The 22,452-nt window shown below is 39.5% G+C and overlaps 1 protein-coding gene across 2 annotated transcripts in view; it reads left to right on the top strand.

Moving 5' to 3' along the window:
- Positions 1-1,026: 1,026 nt before the first annotated feature.
- The window catches only part of ALG3 (asparagine-linked glycosylation 3), a 55,890-nt gene continuing 34,464 nt past the window's right edge, over positions 1,027-22,452 (top strand). Inside the window, exons 1-6 of one of the 2 annotated variants that reach the window (XM_088952994.1) lie at positions 1,092-1,189; positions 1,286-1,492; positions 11,974-12,153; positions 12,246-12,280; positions 12,366-12,503; positions 15,735-15,803. In XM_088952994.1, coding sequence (XP_088809120.1) covers positions 12,009-12,153; positions 12,246-12,280; positions 12,366-12,503; positions 15,735-15,803 — 387 coding nt within the window. In that variant the 5' untranslated portion in view covers positions 1,092-1,189; positions 1,286-1,492; positions 11,974-12,008. Of the gene's footprint in view, positions 1,190-1,285; positions 1,493-11,973; positions 12,154-12,245; positions 12,281-12,365; positions 12,504-15,734; positions 15,804-22,452 lie in introns of both variants that reach the window. The other variant, XM_088952993.1, reaches the window with a different exon arrangement.

Below are 22,452 nucleotides of genomic sequence, written 5' to 3'. Positions count from 1 at the left end.
CACCTGTCACCTCGCGAACTCCTTGCGCTAGGGCAAGACCCTTAGCACGAGGAGTGGGGGGCAATTGATGAAGGAAGATTTGGCCTGACCTCGTAATTATGCAACACGTGGCAAAGGCAACAGCTCGACGCAATAGTGCGCCCAAGGCGCGAGCACCATAGGGAGGAACCAGTGGTTCGAACTCCCTACCAGTAGTCCGAACTCCCTACCAGTAGTCCGAACTCCCTACTAGGAGCTCGAACACCCTACTAAGAGCCCGAACTCCCTACAAGGAGCCCGAACTCTCCCTTAGGCTCCGAGCCAAACACAAAGGACAATAACCTGAACTGGCTTGCCCTATGGCAGTTCGAGACACACCTCTATCCGAACTCAAGACTTCACCTTGCTCACCACTCCAGCACTTCGCCCCCAAGACGCCGAATTGAACAACCGTCTCATGCCTGACACCGATGAAGTTTGTATCCAGGGTCGGCGCACCTGACTGACTTGGGATCTGACGCTTGACAGCCGCACTTCAAACGCCCACTTCCCACCGCCACCTGCCACCGCCATCTCCAGTTAAAGAGACGACTCCGACAAGGAGCAGTGGTGGTTCTGTCCCAACATAAGGGATGACACCCAAACTGGCAGAAGCACAGAAGTAATCATACCCGACCTGACAGAAGCCTTGGAGTGAGTGCGCGAAGTGGTTATAAAAGGCCCCTACCCCCAACAACAAGGTATGTGAACTTTGCTCCATCTAGTTTTATCTTGCCTTTGAGATAATACTAACTTGAACTTCGGAGTAATATCAACGGGTTCCCCCGGAGTTTCCTCATCTTTTCCGTTTTAGGCTCCTCATTGCTCCGGTCAAAGGCAAGGTCATTGACAAATAGGACCGGCCGGATTGCAACCATCATATACCATGAAGGTGAACTTTAACCGCATTTGCTTTAATTTTCGTTGTTTAATTGGTAAGATTGAGATATTATGTAAATTTGGAAGGTTTCAGTGGTATTTTCTTTGGAGGGCTTCGTTTACAGACGTTGAAATTTAAACCGTGTGCATCACTCAGTCTTTTACATTCCGCGAATAGATTGAGATATTATGTCAACTCCATCATTCCGCGAATAGAGTGAGAGAGAGAGGGAGAGGGAGGGAGACGGAGGAAGGGGAGAGAGCCCAGAGAGGTCGCACATAGAATGAAATGGTAGGCTTTTTTTTTTTTTTTCCAATACATTCCTATCCACAGAAATGATCGAAGAAACCTGTATTGCCTTCTAATTCAGTTTGAATCTTTTGATAGATGTGTTAAATTCTACCATTGTTCATCTGTATCGGCGATTCAGTCGGGTCCGCAGTGTATCGGTGGAAGCCGATTGTTTAATCTTGGTGGTTAAATGTTTTCAAGTTAGCGGTGTTGATATAGCGGCTGAAGCTTTCGTTTTGCTTAAATACATTTTGTCATTGTTAGCAGAGTTTTCTTGCTCGTTCTCGTATGTGAAGAGATCTGGTAATTAGGTGCCTGACGCCCTCTCTTATCGGGGTTGTAATGATCAGGGTGTTTTTGTTGCTGGTGGCCCTGAGTGGCTTGTTGATCTGATCAAGCTGCACTCGTCTCGGTCTTTTTGATTTGTAGTTTGTCTTTTAATCCGTTTGTTTGGTCTTTGTTGTAGTTTGTTTGTTGTCTGTGCTGTTTAGCTTGTTTGGATTGATCTTGTATCCTTTCCTTCCTCAGCTATGGCCAGTTTCGATGGAAATTAATATGTTTCTACCAAAACGAAAGTTGGGGTTTGTCAGGAAACTTTGAATGCCCTTTTTTATATCTTTAGTATCTATATATGGTTGAACCAGTTAATGGTAAATAACTTCACATGAAAGTCAATCTTGTTTGCTACTCACTACAATAGATATTGATAAGGTTATTTTGTGTAGTTTTTGCCCTTCTTAAATCATACTACTGCTTCATGTTTTTTCCTTGGAAAGTAGAACCCTTTACACTTTATTAAAGATGGTTTGAGGAGGTAATATTGAAGAATTAGGATTTTTTTCTGGGCTCCTTTTTATTCTAATTTGTTTTAATTGTGTCTATATTTACAATGAACTGACCTTGGTCCAGTCAAATTGCTTACATTTGCGAATTGCGAGTAATATGTGCACCATATGGTGGACACCTAGGGCTGCTAATGGTTTAGCAGATGGGTTGGAAAAACAGGGGGTGACAAGGAGTTCTATTTTTTTGGTAGTAAATAAACAATACTTGTGATTGGAGCTATTTCTTGGGAAGTTGTCCATGAAAAGGTTAATACTTGTGATTTGCTTCAAAGAAAGTGACCAAGGTGGTGCTCATCCATCCGCTCATTTGTGTACTTTGTGTAAGGTTAATGGTGAGAATTGCCACCACTTACTAATTGCTTGTCCCTTCATTGCTTCTATTTGGGAATGGTTTTCCTCCTTGTTTGGGTGTAGGTGGAATCCTTGGTGAATGTTCAAAACCTCTTTTGCTCCAACTACCTTTGCATGGCAAAGGAAAAGGGGAAGACTCGTGTAAAGATGTACAAGCGCGACAACAATATGGACAATTTGTGAAGAAAGGAACTCAAGAATGTTATTGGAAAAGGAGAGGAGTAAGGAAAACATAATTAAATCAATAGTGATTAGAGTGGCACATTGGCTGAAATCCTTGGAAACGTTTTCAAATGTCTCAATGGATGATATACTTAGAAACTGGAAGGACATGACTGACTCTTGCTGAATAAGATTGTTATTAATTATCAATGGTCTCCTCCAGAAGTGGGTTTATCAAACTTATCTTTGATGGTTGTAGCATGTGAAACCTAGGAATTCTAGGTATTGGAGGTGTACTTAGAGATAAGAAGGGCAAGATGTTTGCTCCATACTCAGGACTGGTTGGTGAAGGAGATTCTCTTTGAGCAGAAGTATTGGCATTGATGGAAGGTGTACAAAGGGTGAAAACACTAAACATTAGAAAAACTGATTATTGAGTGTAATTCAAAACTGGTAGTGAGCCGGATACAAAGTGAGTAGATGAAGCTATGGACATATAGCAATGAAAACAAGAAGTTCAAATGGTTAACAGGAGACATTGAAGTAATGATTAGATTAAGTGCTAATTCATTGGCTGATGCATTAGCCAAACAAGGGGTGGGGAAAGAGACTATTTTCTGGGCACATTTGTAAATGAGAGGACTTGTTGCGGGAAGAGATAAGAGGTTTTGTCTCTCATTGACTTTATATAGTAATGGTACTCTTTGTACTCTTTTTTATCTTCTTTCTCATTAATGAAGTTCTACAGTTTTCGATAAAAGAAAAGAAAAGAAATGAAAAGAAAAGAAAAACAAAGAACCTCTTCTTCTTCTTCTTCTTCTTCATCTTCCTCCTCCTCCTCTTTTTGAGGAGGCTTATGCCTAGGGCTGCCAATGGATCGAATATATATTTTTTTGTTAGTAAAAATAAAACTTCATTAAAATGAAAAAAGTTATAGACTAAATAGGTGGTAAGGCAACACCTAGATACAATGCTCCACTAGAAAAAAAGAAAACAAAAAAAGACAAATCAGGATCATTTGTTCAAATTACAAACGTCTAAACTCAAAACCTTCCATAAACTGCCCCTAGGAATCTTCTTTCTAGATTTGTGCAAACTCAAGCAACACCAAACCCTCTCCGTATTAGGTATGATGAATTTTAATTTGGGTTTCAAATCTTGTTTGGTTTAGTGCAAGATCGACTCCGAAATTTTAGATTTCAAAATCACTAGGAAATTGGTTCTTGGGTTGGGTTTGAAAAATTTTAAAAATTCGGCCAGCTACCAAATCTGGTTTGGCCATGTGAAACTTGATTTCTAACCCTTCCAACAAAACCACCTTCTCCAAATCCTTGGCTTTTCCACCTATCATTTTGCTTCTGTCTTCAAATCTTGCCACGACCCAAACCCAATCATCTTCTAAGTTCTTCGCCCCTTGTTCTTCTTTCTAACCTGCTGGTGTTGGATTCTCAAGTTCTTCAACTCTAACCTCAATTTTCCAAGAATACCCCTTATAACTTGTAATTTTTTATACCAACTCCTTTCTTTAAGCCCCTATTTGATTTCTTAAAGATGTGGGCCCCACCCTAATACTCTTCTTAATTTTTAAAACTTGTAATTTATCTCCTCCTTGTTGCCCAACTTTTGGGCTTCTCTTGCCACACATAACTCTCCTACCATGTGTACTCTTACTTGTCCACCTAGACTTAGACCTTCCATGTTACCATCTTTCAATTTTTTCAAATATGCCACCTCACCCTCTTTTCCCTCCTCACAACTCTCCAATTCCTTGTTTTCCTTTGCCCTCTCCTCCACCTTGAAACCAAACTTGTCTATAACTCTAGCTCCTCCTTCTTCCTTCCCCAACACCTCGCCCTCAACCTCTTCTCCCCTCGACACTTCCTTTCTTTGTTGTTAGGAACGTTCCTTCCTCCTCTTCAATTATAACTCTTAAACCATAACTTTCCCCTACAAATTCAAGTTTCAGTTTGTTTGGGATTATAGAAACATCCGCCACCTCAGTCAAGATTCTTGCCATATCTAGGTTTTCCCAAGATCTATTTTTATCATCATAGTTCATACCTTAGGGATCTACCGATCTACTGCATTGGTTACTAATTTCATCAAAGGTTAAGATGCTCTACGCATGTAGTGGGATGCCAATCACCCCAACCCACACCACCCTTCTTCTACCTCTGGAAACCTCTCTTGCTGCTAGGAACCACCAATTAAGTCTTAGATTAATACCTCTCTTCTTTTATATCTTGGACTCTATGATCCACTCTACCCCCTGCCTAGGGCCATCAAAGGGTCGGGTCTAGCCGTCTAGGTCAGGTCTAGCTAGAACCAAAACCAGCCTGACAAAAAATACTAAGGACTTGGAACCAAATCGGACCTGATAGGGTCTGCAATTTTAGACCTAGAACCGAACTGATCGGTTCTTAGGACAATCGGGTTTGACCTGATGGACTCAATTACAATAAACCTATTGAAAATATTATATATACATATAACATTCCTTTAATTAATATATATATATATATATTAAATAATATATATAATTTAATATATTATATATATTAAATCTATATTAATTATACATTTAATTGGGTCGGGTCTGAATTGGTTCATGACTGGGTGGAACCGGTTCCGAACTAATAAGAATCGGGACAGCATATCATGTCAGTTCTAGTTCCTCTAATCTTAACCGACCCAATCGGTTCCGGTCGGGCCCGTCAGGTCCAACCCCAACCCATTGTCAACCCTACCCCTACCTAGGGATGGCAATTTTCCCATCCCCGACTTCCCCGATCCGATGGGGTTGGGGATGGGGATTGTTTTGGCGGGGCGGGGACGGGGATGGGAATAATAGGAATCCCCGATTGGGGTCGGGGTCGGGGATGGGGATTGAGGTCCCCGCTCTGCCTTGACCCCGATTATATATATTAAATGTTATTTATATTAAATATATTATATTATTTCTATATATCAAAAGTCAAAACATATTTAAAACATTATTTATAATTTAATTTTTTATTTATTTTAAGTAAATTTATTTTTCAAAAAAATACTGTTATTTAAAATATTTCAGGGATTCAGGTCCTTGTAGGGGAATGCATCCCCGTTGGGGATCGGGGATGGAGGACAAATTTTATCCCCGACGGGGATGGAGGTTAATTTCAAAATCGGGGTCGGGGACGGGGAATATGATCCTCGTCCCAAACCTGCCCCGTTGCCATTCCTATCCCTGCCTACTATGGAAAAGCAACAAACCTCCGTTCAGCTTTCTCACCCGCACGACCCTTTCCTTTCCCCATTCTAAGATCACCCATGCTTCTACTTTGTTCACCTCTAGTTCTGTCACCCTATAACTCTGCTGACCAGACATGCATTCAACACCCCCATTCTTTCCTCCATTTTGCTAACTCTCTTGATGTCAATGAACACCTCCAATCCCATTTCATTCAGCTACTCTGATTTCTTTTGATGGGTGAAGGGCTTTATTTCCTATAGCGGGTTATAGGTTGACCAGACTTCCTGCCTTTCATTTTTTGGGAACTTTTCTTGAGTTCATCTCACCTAGCCTTGACTTTGGAGTTGACCTGAAGAATTTGACTACAAAATGTCCATGATAGATTGAATAATTCGGCGACAAATTGTCAATGGACTGGATATTGGTCCAACCCAATACGGTCCAACATGAGTTCATTAGAGATGGACAAGGTTCCATCCCATCTGATAAATATTTTGGACTAGATTGGTCCAATTCAATGTCTTGTTGGACTGTCCAGCTCCAACCTGTTCAAATTGGTTAATTCTGATTGTGTTCAACCCAAACTTGGTTCATTGACACCCCTACTCTTATCTTTTGTCAATGGACTGGATATTGGTTTGACTTGACCCAGTCCAATATATATCATTATAGATGGACCAATCCAATAAATATTTTGGACCATCAAGTCTAGACCAGTACAATTCAATATGTTTTATTGGACCATACCATCCAATCCATTCAAATTGGTTTTGATTTGGATGGTTTCCAACCCAAACCCAGTCAATTGACTCCTCTACTCATGCCTCGCATTCAGGCCTCCTCTTCTTGCTTTCTGAACTACGCCTCACGCCTCCAGGTAGTGGAAAGTGTTGCATCACGCATTCATGTTTTAAAACATTGGAGTAATCTTAGGGAGAACCCTACTTTTCCAAACTTGATAGATTCTTGGGAAGAAAACTCCCACATTATTCATGAGGCTTTACCACAACCAATTTCAGATCACAGGCCTATTGCTCTTCAAATAGAAGCGCTTCCCAGAAAGGTCTGCTCCTTTATAGCTTGAGCTTATGCTCTCTGAGGTTCTGGGTTTTTAGGAGAATTGTAGACATGGTGGCAGTATCCCCATCGATTGGGCCCATGCCACAATTTCTGGAACAAATTGAAGCTTTTGGAATGGGGCTTCAAACAGATTGAAGAAATTGATCAAAAAGAGTAAAAGTCTTCCATATTTGATGAAGGGAGAAATCTGTCATTACTGGTCAAGGAAGAGTATTGTTGTTTGAGTTGTATGGAGATTTCATGGCGAGAAGAATCTCAAGTGATGTGGCTGGAAGAAGGCATTAAGAACACAGCTTGGTTCCATAAAATTACCAATGCAAGAAGAAGAGGCAACATAATCACAAGAATTAAGGTAGGAGATGTTTCCTATGAAGGAAAGGAGTAAGCAAGGCAATTGTTGATTTTTACAAAAATCTGTGTTCATCTCATTCAACAATAAGGCCTAGATTAGAAGGCATTAATTTTGATCTCATTAATCATTCTTCAGGATGCATGAGATTGGTTAGAAGTAAGTGTTGATGAGGAAAAGGTGTTGCATGCAATATAAGAGATAGATGGGGACAAAGACCTGGCCTGAGTTGTGAGCGAGTCAAGTGGAGGAAGATAGGGGGTCACTTCAAGTATGAGGAAATTTAACAATTTTATTGGGGCCTTTGAGTTAAGAGATATCCCACTAGGGAAGTCTTGCTTTACTTGGTCCAATCTCTAGGCTAATCCTATTTGTTCCAAACTGGATAGATTTCTTTTGTCTCCTGACTGCGAACAACATTGGGTTGGTCTCAGGGGGAAGTCTCTACCCAGAATCACATCAATCCATTGGCCAATCTGTTTGTTTCAGAGGTCTAGTGAGGGGGGCTCCATTCCTTTTAGGTTTGAGAACATGTGGCTCACCCATCTGGACTTTAAGAAAAAGGTTAAGGAGTGGTGGTTTCCCAAAGTCCACAACCTATTTGGGAAGGACAAAAGTTTTTGACATGTGGTTCACCCACCCGAACTTTAAGAAAAAGGTTAAGGAGTGGTGGGTTTCCCAAAGTCCACAACCTATTTGGGAAGGAGAAAAGTTTTTGAGGAAATTACATGGGCTAAAAAGGGAGATTAAAGAGTGGAATAGAGTGGAGTTTGGGAGATTGGAAGAGAAAAAGGGTAGCTTGTTTGCTCAAATTGTGGAGCGTGATAGGAAAGAAGTGCAAGGTGTTTTGGAAGGGTATGAAAGAGAAAGAAGATGGTCTCTAAAGAAGGAGTTAGAGGATCTTTTGTTGAGAGAGGAGATCGGTTGGAAGTAAAAGTCAAGATAGAAATGGATTAAGGAGGGTGATGGCAACACAAAATTTTTCCATGCTTTAGCAAATGGCAGGAAAAGGAAGAGCTATATTTCCTCTTTAATAGTGGAAGGGGCTGAGATCACAAATCAAGAGGAAATAGCTAAAGCCTTTGTAGATCATTTTAGATCAATTTTTTGTAATTTCTGAGAGGTGGACCTTGGATGGATTGGACTGGGAGTGTTTGGATGAGAATCAAGTACATTCATTGGAAAGAAACTTTGAGGAAGCTGAAGTTAAAGAAGCCATATTCTTTATGGATAGATCTAAGGCTCTTTGGCCTGATGGTTTCACATTGGCTTTCTATCAAGATTGATGGGATATACTGAAATTTGGTTTGATGAAAGTGTTCAGGGAGTTCATTAGGAGGGGAGTAATCAGCCTTGGGATGAATTCAACCTTCTTATCCTTGATCCCAAAGAAGCAAGTTGCCACCCAACCAGGTGACTTTAGACCCATAAGCTTAGTGACTAGTATCTACGAGATAATTGCTAAGGTGCTATCTCTAAGGCTTAAAAAGGTTCTTTCTTCTACCATTTCCCTTTACCAAGGAGCCTTTGTCCAAGATAAACAAATCATCGATCAAATTCTAGTTGCAAGTGAATGTGCGGAGGCTCAAAAAAGACTAAAGAGGAAGGGGGTAGCAATTAAATTGGATTTGGAGAAGGCCTATGATCTTGTTGACTGGGATTTCTTGATTGATATCATGAGAAGGTGTGGATTTGGGGATCTGTGGTGCAAGTGGATAAGAGGTTGTTTGCAAACAAGTCATTTTTCAGTCCTAATCAATGGTACTATACTTGATTTCTTTGAAGGGATTAGAGGATTGAGATAAGGAAATCCACTCTCTCCTTTCCTCTTTATTTTGGTGGCTGATGTTTTAAGTAAGTTAATCTCTAGGCTAATTTGATGCTTTTGGTTAAAGGTTGGACAGTAGGGAGAAACAAAGTTTTGGTCTCACACTTGTAGTTTGCATATGATATTTTGGTTTTCTGTGATGGAGAGAGCCGTGATGGTGTAGAAAATCTAAAGCTAGTTGTGAGCCTTTTTGAAAGGATTTCCAACTTGAAAATCAATTGGTCAAAGAGTAGTGGCTGGTATCAATATGGAAGAGGATGCTTTAAGAGTTTGGGTTGATGTGTTGGGTTGTGAAACAGGGGAATGGCATCTGCAATATTTGGGACTGCCCTAGGTGGAAATCCTAGATCAGTTAGCTTTTGGAATCCAGTAGTGGAAAGGTTTGAAAAAAGGTTGGCAGGTTGGAAAAGGAATTATATCCCCCTGGGAGGGAGAATAACATTGATAAAATTCACTTTGGCTAATCTTCTAGTCTATTACATAACAGTCTTTAGGATGCCACAAGTTGTGATTAAAAGAATTGAGAAGATCATGAGGGATTTCTTGTGGGAGCTTGTGGAGGGGAAAAAGATCATTTGGTTAGGTGGAAAAAGGTGAGATAGTTGAAAGAGGAAGGGGGTTTAGAAATAGGAAATGTGAAGATGAAAAATGTGGTTCTGTTAAGTAAATGGCTTTGGAGTCCCTAAAGAAAATGAGAAATTATGGGCTAAAGTTATTTCAAGTATCCATGGGTTGTCAAGCAATGGCTGGGATGCGGGCTGCTTGCATAGAGCTACTTTGACTGCTCTTTGGAAGGCATCCATGAAATACTTCCTTTCTTTCTACCCACATCAGGTATGATTTGATTTTGGGTCAGAAAATCAGATTTTGGGAGGACATTTGGATTGGGGATTCCCCCTTGTCCGAGGTGTTCCCTTCCCATTTTGCTCTCTCCAGCTTCAAAGGAAAACCCATTAGTGACCTTATTTTTTCTTCCTCCTCACTTTCAAATTTGAATTGGAATCTGGGTTTTGTTAGAAATTTGAGAGAATTTGAATTGTCTAGTGTCTCTGCTTTGGTTAATGTACTAACCTCTGTGGTCTTGGGGGACAGTGGTTCAGACTCTAGAGTTTGGGCACTCAATCTGTTAGGGTCTTTCTCTTGCAAATCCTTCTTTAACTCTCGAGTTGCTTTTGATTCCTCCCCTTCTTTGCCTGTCAAGGAGATTTGGACTCGCCCCATCCCTCCTAAAGTTAGTGCGTTCTGTTGGGAAGTGTTCCATGGTTCCATCAATACCTGTGATCTGCTTCAGATAAAAAGACCAACTTGGTGCTTGTCCCCAAATTGGTGCTCCTTATGTAAGCTGCACGGTGAGACTGCCTTTCATCTTTTAATTTCCTATCCTTTTGATAACTTCATTTGGGAGTGGTTTTCCTCTCACTAATCAGGTGTTCTAAAAGGAGAGGCAGAATCATGGGAAGATGCACTAGGGCAGCAATCGCTTGGACAATTTGGGGATAAAGAAATCTGAGGATATTTGTTGATAAAGAGAGGAGTAATGAAACTGTGATTGAAGTGATAACTCTAAGGGTGGCGCATCGGGTGAAAACACTAAAATTGTTTGCTGATTTTAAGATAGAAGACTTTTTCAGATCTTGGGGAACAATTGCAAACACTGCATCGAAAATCTATTGTAATTGAATCCTAGTCCCCTCTAGATGCTGGGTGGAAGAAACTAAATTTTGATGGCAGGTGTTTGGGAAATCCGGGGCCAGTGGGCATTGGTGGACTGATTAGGGATGAGAAAGAAAATTTGGTTGCCATGTTCTCAGGTCCTATTCAGCATGGTGATGTGGTGACTTCTGAAATGAAGGCTGCAGTGCTTGGAGTTGAGAAAGCTAAAGAAATGGGGATTGAGAGGCTGATTGTTGAAGGGGACTCAAAAACTGTGGTGAACTGGTTGAAGACAGGGGAAGGAATTAGTTGGCAACTAAGGAATGAGCTCAGGTGCTTCAAACGGTCATCTAAAGACATGGTGATTCAAATAAGGTGGATTAGAAGAACAGCTAATAACATGGCTGATGGGCTAGCTAAACAAGGAGTTCAAAGACAATTAGCGGAGGTTTCTGTTGGGTTACCCTTTGGGCTGTGTTGTAACTAAAGGGATTGGCACTTGGGTTGTTTGTGGCAATGGTGTATTTAGTGGGACACTTTGGACTGCTTGTCCGCCCACAACTTCTTGTTGTACATGACTTTTTAAATTAATGAATCTTTTGTGTTGCTGATAAAAAAAACCTGAGCCTGATAGCTTTCCCATAGCCTTTTATAAGACATTGGGGTTTTAGGAGAGAAGATTTCATGAAATTGATGCAGAACTTTTACAACAATGCAAACATTACATCAGTGGCAAATTCTACTTTTATCTCTCTAATTCCTATGTTGCAAAGAAACTTTGACATCAAGAACTTTTGGCCAATAAGTCTTATTGGCAGTATTTACAAGGTTTTGGTGTACAGGTCATCTGGGGCTTTTTGTGGGTCAATGGAACCTTGCAAATATATTATTTTTTCTTAAATAGTAATAAAATTCCGTTACCAATAAAAAAAGATGTAACTTGTACCTTATCTCATGCTTGTAATCACAGTAATGTTCCCTAATTCTGAAAAAATTATGTAAATATAATCTTGCAATTATTATAATTTAGTATCAGGATTTCTTTTTGTACTCCCAATTCCAAATATGCATGTTCTCCATGCTATTGGCTTATGCATGAGAACTGACTTGGTGGCGTACATCCAACATAGTTGGTTTATGCATTCAGTACTGAGTAGAAGCAGCAGTTAGTTCTAGCCAATAGACAATATTTGCGCCTTGTTAGTCTAGCATATCTTTTGTATTATGTAGTTATAATTCATATGGCATGAATTTTTATAATGTGACTTGTCCTCTTTTATGTAGGGAATGAGAGAGAGTTCAACAACAACAGCATAACAATGGAAGTCAAATTAGCACTACCAGACTCTTACAGATTAAATGCATCCATTTGTAATGGATATAAAATCTCAAAAGTAGCTTTTGCTTTTTCTTTGCTCTTTGTAGATGCCCTTCTTGTAGCTCTTATCATTGCCTATGTCCCATGTAAGTTGGACTTACTAATCCTTCTCTTCTATCTAATTTTATCCTTCTGTTTATTAGCCTTTCTTAATTTGTTTTGTTTTATTTAATTTTAGATACAAAGATAGATTGGGATGCTTATATGTCACAGGTATGAATTTAGTAGAGAAAATTACATTTTTGTTTTGGATTACATGATCAATGATTGATTCTGACGGCTTATACTTCATTAACAGGTTAGTGGGTTTCTTGAAGGAGAAAGAGATTACCAGAACTTGAAGGGGGATACAGGGCCTCTGGTTTATCCAGCTGGTTTTCTCTATGTGTACTCTGCCATTCAGTTCGTTACTGGGGGGGATGTCTATCCAGCACAGGTAAATTGCCTGTAACTACAATAAATTTCTTTCTGTCAATCTTGGTGTGAATGACTTGGTAACAGGTACTACTTAGTAACTGATAAAAAATAAAGGGATTTTTAAGGGAAAATTTCTTAAAGTACCAGTTGACTTATTCACCCTTACTGTTTAGAAGTTGTCATAAAGTACTCTCAAATTTTCTGACAATTGACTAAATCCTCCCACCGTTAGCATCCATTAACGGAAAGATGGAAAAGACTATTTAATCCATCATTCTTCTTTAAATTTTCAAAATGAAACATTTCAATAAAAGATAATTTTTATTTTGGAGTAAATTGTTGCAGTTTCCCCTCGTGAATCTCAAGTCCAGATCAAATCTGGTTGGTCTCTTATTTAGTTACTTTTGATACCCAAGGCCGGAACCAAATACAATGTGCAAATAAAGACACTTCAACTTAAACAGGAACTCTGTACATGATCATAAAAGATGCACAGTTTGGACTTGCAAAAACCTGCTCTGTCTCTCTCATGATGAGTAATAGTAGGTTGGTAGAAAAATTGTCTCAAGCCACCTTCAGGATGCGTTGCCTCCTTTGGGCCCTATCAACAGCTGTGCAAAGCCTTCAATTCGAACAGGGCTCTGTGAGCTCCTCTGTTTTAGCAATTTATAGAAGAAACATGTTTTGGGAGCTGGTTTTGGGCTGTGTTCTTCCTGAAGAGGAACATCTCTCTGATGGCCAAAACATCGGTCAAGTTCAGTTTTGGAAAAATCCTGTCCACTACAAGGAATTTCTACAAGGTATAGCAGGTGGTCTTTGTTCTCAGTCATAGTTATTTTGGGTTTAGGGTTATAATGGATTTTTGTTTATGTGGGTACTGGGTAGACAAAATACTGGAGAGAGGAGCTCTGAACTATGTCTTTAGACAGCCACAGCCTGTCGTTGACCTTGAAGCTATTGACATTCTTGATTCAAACTTGATCCTCTCTCTCTCTCTCTCCAAGTGTTAAGCCAACACATTATTGATCAGTGTGTTATCCAAACTGAAACTTACATCATTGCCCCCACCTCTACAAACCAACCTAGTAGTTGTGTCGCTAAAATAATGACCAAATCACTACCTCCTCAACATTGGAACCGGAACAATTTCTCTAAGTTAAGTCTGGATATCCAAAAATAAATTCCCAGATTTCAAACCCAACCAAGCTTGATCTCCAGAGAATTGAGGAGGGAGGGAGGGAGAGACAGAGAGGAAACCTTTTTCTCCTACTTCACTCCCGCTGGCCTCCACTGTTACAAAAGAAGATGGATGTTGAGTTTTATTTTGAAAATTTGAAGAATAATGGAGGGCAAAATTGACCATAGAGAGGAAACCTTTTTCTCCTACTTCACTCCCGCTGGCCTCCACTGTTACAAAAGAAGATGGATGTTGAGTTTTATTTTGAAAATTTGAAGAATAATGGAGGGCAAAATTGACCATAATATTGGGTTTTAAAAATATTTTGTACATCACGTGGTGTCACATGTGTACGGATTGTGATGGTACTCTAGCGGATGCTAACAGCAAGGGAGGATTTAGTCAATTGTCAGAAAACTTGAGGGTACTTTAAGACAATATGTAAACGGTAGGTGTAGAGTTAGTTCATTTCCTAAAACTTAGGGGTACTTTAAGAAATTTGCCCATTTTTTAATAACTGAGAAAAAGGAAACTTGGTAACTAAAGTAGGTGCCTAGGAGTTCTAATTCAGTGGCTGATTTTTTTGGCTAAAGCTGGGGTTGGGAGAGATGTATTAGATTTGGGTTGCTTAGGACCAGCTTATAATCTGTGAAATTGCATTTCTATCTCTTCTTGTTCTTTTTCTGTGCTTGTTTTAAGCCTCTTTGCTGGTGGCTTGAGTTGAATTTGTACCCCATACTGTGTTTGGTTTAATGAAATTTCTGTTTCTTGTCAAAAAAAAAAAAAAACTCGGTAGCCAATAAACAAAAAGTAAAAAAATTCTTAAAAAGTTCAGGCAATTGGCATCCATTAACTGTTGCAGCAGGGATTATCCGGGCCCTTCTATAATAAGAGTATTCAGGAACAGTAATGTAGACACTTTAACACTCTTTTCTGGGACAGAAGACCAAGGAAATGTAATCAGAGTCTAAATATTAGCAGTATTACAGGGGCTGAAATTGGCAAAGAGGATGAATTATGCAACCATCATATTAGAATTAGAAGGGGATTCAGAAGTGGTTGTAGTCTGGGATCAAGATGAAGCAAGGTGTCCTTGGCAGTACAAAGAACTTACTGAAAGAATTAAAAGAACTCACACAAGAAATAGAGTGGCTGCAGCACACTGGGTATACAGATCTGCAAATGGTCTCTCAGATGGGTTGACAAATAAGGTTTAGAGAGAGGGAATCTATTTTGGGGGGATGGTAGTACCCATTAATGTATATATTCTGCAATCATGTCATCTCAACCTCCGGATGCCTGTTCCTTTGTATTTTAAGGTTTTACCTTAACAATTTTTTTTGTGACTCAAAAAAAGAAAAGAAAACTGTTTTAATTAAAGTTCAAAGTGTCAATATGACATGCTTGATATGGGGTGCATTGTATTGGTTTTCAGGGTGACTGATATGCTAGATAAGTTTTGAAGGATATCAATTGTTTTAACCGATAGTATGCGACATGGTGTTTCCACTGACAAAAGGTTGGAACAAATAAATTAAAAAAGAAAGTATTTCATTTGATTGAAACTCTTGATACAAAAATTGTGTATCGAGAGCATCGATTCTTTGAACCTTGGTTTTAATATTCATGTTGAAGACATGATATATTGTGATGAACATAGAACCTATGAACAATTGAAATGATTTACAAAGTCTTATTTTTACATTAATTATTTCAATATTTACTTACCTATTCAAAAAAGAATATTTACCTACTTTTCCCCTTGGCAAAAGAATAGTGTTATGGTGGCATAATTGTGGAATATTTAAATGCCATCAAATCTTACAAGTTTCTTGTTTAAGGTAGAAATTATGCGGTTATCGTGAAATTAGCAAAATGTTATCAATATATCCTAGTTTTCTTTTGTGTTGCTTAAATGGTTAAGCTTTGCCTGATTTGAATAATGAAATCTGTTTTTTTTTTTTTTAAATATTAGGGTTCTTAATATCTCAGTAGGCAAAAATTTCTCTAGATTCTGTTATTTTCTGCATAAATAACCCACCTCATAATGTGTTGCCTTTGATGTCATTGCAGATTCTCTTTGGTGTTCTCTACATTGTTAATTTGGGTATTATCTTATTCATATATATGAAGACTGGTGTGGTATGAAATCTTTTTTGGATTTTCTGATGAGAATACTGTATACTCTGTCTTTCTCTCTGATCGTACTGTCATGCTTTTATTAAATATACAGATAAAATGAATATTTAAAATATGCCAAGCATCCCACCTAACAATTCCTTTGTTATTTACATACTTTCTACATGTAAATTAGCTCAAAACAATTGAGCTCTGTTTACCCCTTGTTTAATGCATCAGTCAAACTACTTGCTCTCTTGTTATGCATCTTGTTGTACAAATTCATTATATATGTTGATTCATAAAACTAGTATAGGTGAAGTTGCCATGATTGTGAGAGTCTTAGTGACTAGTCTCTGCCACTTTAATTTTTGTAAGAAAATGGGTCGTGAGTTTTGGTGGAGAAGATCGCTGAAGGTACAAGGTAAAAGCTTTTTTTTTTTGTTGAGGAAATTAGTGTAGAAGGGCCAAATGCTTAAAAGATAGAAGAACGGAAGAGGTTGACAGTTTTTCTGGTAGGAAAGGCTATATTGGTCGGTTTCAAGATTTCATTGCAGGCGCTTGCAACACCAATAAGGAGGTAGAGTAAAGAAGCTCTGTGGTTGAAGGAGATAGAAGATTCTGGGCTCAAAGAAGGTTCAATACAAAAGGCAGGTTTATTGTTTTGTTTGGATCTTTTTGGAAAGAAAAAAAGCATTTTGTATGTTTCCCAGAAGGTAGAAGAAGTGAGGGTTGGAGGAAGATTTCTTGCCTGCTCCACGAGTATCTCCTTTCTTTGGAACTTAGCAGTGCGGATGATAAACAAGGTGCAGTTACAAAGAGAAGTTTTTGGATCTTGAAGTACAGGAGATCCCAAAGATTTTGGATCTTGAAGTAACAACCCAGAGTAAGAAAGATTGGGAATCTAAGTTGGTTGTGGTGGTAAGCTTTGAAGTTTCAAATTGGATTGAGATTGCCAATATTATTGTGAAAAGTTTAAAATTTAGTGGTACATTAATCATCACTCCTTTTGATAGGCTCAAAGCCTTGTTAGATTTGTTAGAAGACAAAATTGAGGTTGTATAACTTAATCTTCAAGCTCCTTCTGGTAAGTGGTATGTTTTTGGTGGCTAAGTGGCGCCCTCTTTCCAACAAGAAGGAGATTAATCTTCGGAAGGGGGTCATTGTTAGGGCTTCTGGACTGCCTTTCCACTTGTGGCTGCAAGGAACCTTTGAATCCATTCCATTGATTTGTGGGGGCAGCTTGGAGGCTTTCTTCTGAGTTGATTTGACCTACTGGAGTGAGACCAGAAGAAATTCCAAGGTGGAGATCCTTTTGGATGGTTTGTCCTACAGTGTCTGGTTAGCAACTTCTGTTGAAGCAGAACTGTGGAAGGACAGAAAGAAGAAGATGAAGTGATAGAAAAGGAGATGTCACATGGTGGAAGGGGAGAGGCCAATTCAAATGTATTAGGTTGTAACTCAAGTCTGAAAGGGTACTAGGTGGAAAGGCTGGAAAGACCAAAAGCTGCCGGGCAGGATGTTGGAAGTGGAAAGGACTCGGTCTTTATAAATTGGAAAAATGAAAATTTTATTGAGGAAGCTCAGTTTCGACAAAATGGGAAAGGTGTCAGAGGTCCAAGCATGGAGAGTGACAGGCCCAAAGAACAGGTGTTGGCAGGGGATTCTATTAGGCTGTCTTTTGTTTCAATTCATGTGAACTCAAAGCATCTTAGTCCCATCTATGAGGCAGAGCATGTCTTGAATCAAGGATCTTTCACTGGGCTGACGGTTCAAGCTGTTTCACACGTTACTTTATATTGTCACGTGACGTGGGTGGGGCTAGAGGTTTAGAACAGATGAATGGGTCTTCTATTGGGTCCATTAGGGCTGGAATATCTTCTGAGGTCATGAAAGTTGGACTGACATTTGGGCCCACGGTTACTAAGTCTTGCGAAGGCTTAAAAAATGGTTGTTTCACTTGTGCCTCCTTTTTTAAATCCTTACTTCCCCTTACAGAGGCTCAATCTTTCCCAGTTAAGGAGCTATGATGTAGCCCGATTTCCCCTAAAGTAATGGCTTTTTCTTGGGAGGCTGTTAACCAAATCATCAACACCCATGGAAGGCTCCAATGGAAATGGAAACACTGGGCTTTCTCTCGTCATGTGTGTGTTCTTTGCTTGAAGAGCGGTGAAAATACTATCTACTTTTACATTGTACCTATGCTTCTAGTTTGTTGCAGCTTTTCCGCTCGCTGTTTGGAAAAACTTGGGTGGCACCAGGTGCGGTAGATCTATTCAAATCTGATGTCTTTGGAGGGTCTACACAAAGACAAAGATTGCTTGGCAATGCATTCGTGGGGTGGTGCTATGGGGATTCTGGTGTGAAAGAAATGCGAAGATTTTTGAAGAAAAGTGCAAACCTGTGGAGGAAGTGTTTGAACTTACAAAAGTAAGGGTAGCTCATTGACCTATGATTTGTGGGGCTTTTCAAGGGGTTTCTATCAATGATCTGCTTAGGGAGTGGCAGGTGGTGACAGAGTTTCAGCATACATGACAACAAAGGATGGTAGATGTGAATAATTAGGTTTGAAAGACCTGTTTTTTTTTTTTTTTTTTTTTTTTTTCTATTCCAGCAGAACATGTTTTTATATACAATTGGAGTCCTAAACGTTAGGACTTGTTCCCTATTTTAGAAGAGAAAATCTTGCCTAATCTATTCTAAATAAGGAAACAATTATATAGCTAATTACACCTGATTTGTAGCCTAATTTATAGCTAATTTACAGCAAAGAATCCCAACACTCCCCCTCAAGCTGGGCTGTAAATATTTATCATACCCAGTTTGCAACTAAGATCTTCAAAATGCGCCCTTGGAAGTGCTTTAGTTAGGATATCGGCAGTCTGAAGATTAGAAGGAATGTAAACAGGTTTGATCACTTTCCCTTCTATCTTTTCTCTGATAAAATGCTGATCTATTTCCACATGCTTGGTTCAGTCATGATGAACTGGATTTTTAGCAATATTGATGGCAGATTGACTATCACACAGTAGCTGGATTGTTCCCTCAAAAGGTATCTTCAATTCGGCTAATACTCTTTTCACCCAAATTCCTTCACAAATACCATGAGCCATAGCTCGAAATTCCGCTTCTCCACTACTCCTAGCCACCACAACTTGCTTTTTACTTCTCCATGTTGTCAAATTTCCCCAAACATAGGTACAATATCTAGAAGTGGATCGTCTATCTGTGATTGAGCCTGCCCAGTCTGCATCAGAATACAATTCCATTTCCCTACTTGAGTTTTTTTCTGAATAACAGTCCCTTTCCTGGAGTCATTTTCAAGTATCTAAGATTTTGTACACCGCTGTCATGTGTTCTTCAGTAGGGTTGTTCATGAACTGACTAACAACGCTTACTGAGAATGCTATGTCAGGCCTAGTATGTGAGAGATAGATCAACTTCCCTACAAGCCTTTGATATCTTCTTATCTACAGGAGCACTTTCTTTATTTGAACCGAGTTTGGTAGTGTAGTCCATAGGTGTCTCTGCAGGTTTACACCCAAGCATACCTGTTTCTTTAAGAAGATCCAGTACATACTTTCTTTGAGAAACTGCAATGCCCCGCTTAGACCTAGCCACTTCCATTCCCAAGAAGTATGTGAGTTTACCTAGGTCCTTGATCTCAAACTCTCTAGTCAGAAATTCTTTGACTCTTGGAAACTCCTCAGCATAATCCCTTGTTAGAACAATATCATCAACATAGACAATCAACGCAGAAATCAGTCCTTCTGAAGAATGTTTGACAAACATTGTATGATCAGACTGTCCCGGTATATACCCATTACTCTTCATAACTCTGGTAAATCTCTCAAACCAAGCTCGAGGTGATTGTTTGAGACCATAAAGTGACTTCTTTAGTCTACAAACTTTGTTGATGTTTGATGAGTTTTGTAGTCCCTGGGGAATGTCCATATAGACCTCCTCTTCTAGATTTCTGTTCAAGCACGCATTCTTGACATCTAGTTGATGGGGGGGCAATCCAAATTTGCTGCAAGAGAGAGAAGTATCCGAATAGTGTTGAGTTTTGCAACCGGAGCAAAGGTCTCCTCATAATCTATGCCATAGGATTGAGTAAATCCCTTAGCTACCAATCGAGCCTTGTATCTCTCAATACTACCATCTGCCTTTGTTTTTACAGTGAAGATCCACTTGCACCCAATCACATTCTTTCCATGAGGCAAATCAGTAATTTCCCAAGTACCATTCTTCACTAGAGCATTAACTTCTTCGTTAACTGCCGTCTTCCATTCTGGGATAGCATGGCTTCTTGGATTGAACCAGGAATGGAGATAGAATTGATTTTGTTGGTGAATGCTTGGTAAGATGAAGATAGTCCCTCATAATTCACATGGTTGCCAATAGGGTACAATGGCCTACTTCTGCATTCTCTCACCCCTTTCCTGAGTGCAATGGGTAGGTTCTCATCGGAATTATCGTGATCACTTAAACTAGTACCTGCAGAATTTTCCTCCACAGTCTGTAAGTCAGATGTAGGGATTTTTACCTCAGGTTCAGATGCTGGCAGTATTTGTGAATCTGCTAGAGTCTCTGATTCCTTCGGTTCTCCCCTTTTTCTGTGATAGACAATTATCTCGGGAGGTTCAAAATCAGTTGGTTTCGGTTCAGATTCAATTTGTACACTTGGAGAAGGTGTTTCCAGTGTTTCTGGTGTGCAATCTATGCTATCCAAGAAAAACTGATATTCTTGTGGTTGACTTTGACTAGAACTCTCCCCCTGAATATCAGTTTTGGGGTAATAGGGTTTGGTTTCAAAAAATGTGACATCCATGGTGTGATAAAACTTTTGGTTGTTAGGACAAAAGCATTTGTAACCCTTTTGGTTGGGAGAGTACCCTATAAAGATACATTTGGTGGATCGAGAGTCAAGCTTGGTTCGATGTTGTTGATGGATATGCACAAACACAGTACACCCAAATATTTTTAGCAGAAGAGAGGAAATCAGCCAACTTTGAGGAAAGTGTTGTAAAAATACTTGATTTGGAGTGGAAAAGTCTAGTACTTTGGATGGAAGTTGATTGATTAGGTATGCTGCTATAAGTATAGTCTCACCCCAAAAACGTTTTGGAACATTGGATGAAAACAACAAAGACATGGCAATGTCTAGAAGGTGTGTATTCTTTCTCTCGGCTATCCCATTTTGCTGAGGGGTATCTACACAGGAACTTTGGTGTATGATTCCCTCATTGATAGATATGAGCCAAGATTAGAGCAAAAAACTCTCTTCCATTGTCAGTTCTAAGTATTTGAATAGAAGTTTGAAATTGATTTTTAATCATTGTTTTGAAATTCTTAAATATTTGAGGAACTTCTGATTTATTTTTCATGAGAAAAATCCATGTGAGTCGTGTGTGATCATCTATGAAAGAGATCAATCACGAGCTCCTGTGACATTTGGAACTTGAGATGGACCCCAAACATCACTGTGGATCATAGAAAAAGGTTTCGATGCTTTGTATGGGTGAATTGGGTATGAAATGCAAGAGTGTTTTGCAAATTGACAAATTTCGCACTGAAAAGAACTAGCACTTTTATTTCTGAATAAACTTGGGAAAAGTTTGGATAAGTACATAAAACTTGGGTGACCTAACCTGTAATGCCACACCATCACTCTCACTTTTCAACTCACTAACAGACACACAAGAATTATTGTGACAAGAAATAGGTTCACTCACTCCTAGATGAGATTGTCTTACAGAATCCGGTTGAACCTCAAGATGATAGAGCCCAACATGACTCCTAGCACTGCCAATCATCCTCCCCGAAGTCAAATCCTGAAATTCACAGACATAAGGAGAAAATTTAGCTATACAGTTAAGATCTTGGGTAATTTTATTTATGGAGAGTAGGTTGCAGTCTAGATTAGGAACATATAGAACAAATTTGAGTATTATGTCCCTGGATACCACAACTGAACCAGTTCCTTCAACTTTTGCCAAAGAACCATCTGCAATTCTAACTGTGAGAGTTTCATTACAAGGAGAATATGTGTGGAAAACTCGCCTATCTCTTGTCATGTGATCGGAAGCACCAGAGTCCACAATCCAAGGTTTATAGTGCTCTTGTTTTACAGTCAAAGCCGTAAGAAAGTTACCTTTTTGAGCTATGGAACCTGACCCAACAACTGGTGGATTTTGCTGTGATTGCAGCAGCCTTCTCAGTCCATCAAGTTCCTCTTTGCTAAAATTTCCTTCTCTGCTGCTGTCTTTGGCTTCCAATCAGCAGGTTTTCCATGGAGTTTCTAGCAGGTTTCTTTGGTATGTCCAGGGTGGCGGCAATGTTCACACCATGGCCTTCCCCCTTTGCGTGGCTGCTGCTGGTTTCGGGCAGCCAAGGCTGATGACTCACCACCAGCAGCTGATTTTTCCATCCCCAACATCAAATGGCGTCTACTCTCTTCCCTTCGGACCTCAGAGAATGCTTCACGTAAGCTTGGCTGTGGTTTTGTGCTAAATATCCTTCCTCTTACAGCATCAAGACTTAAATTTAGTCCCAAGCAAAATTTGTAGACCCGCTTATTCTCAATTATCTTCTTGTATTGTTTGAGATCAGCGGTAGTATCCCAGGAATATTTTTCAAAAGCGTCCAGGTGCTGCCAGCTTTGATGGAGTTT

The sequence above is a fragment of the Nelumbo lutea genome, chromosome 7 (assembly GCF_056320005.1).
Source record: "Nelumbo lutea isolate HS-2025 chromosome 7, American lotus-T2T, whole genome shotgun sequence".
NCBI classification, from domain to species: Eukaryota; Viridiplantae; Streptophyta; class Magnoliopsida; order Proteales; family Nelumbonaceae; genus Nelumbo; species Nelumbo lutea.
This window is presented reverse-complemented; position numbering and strand designations above follow the sequence as displayed.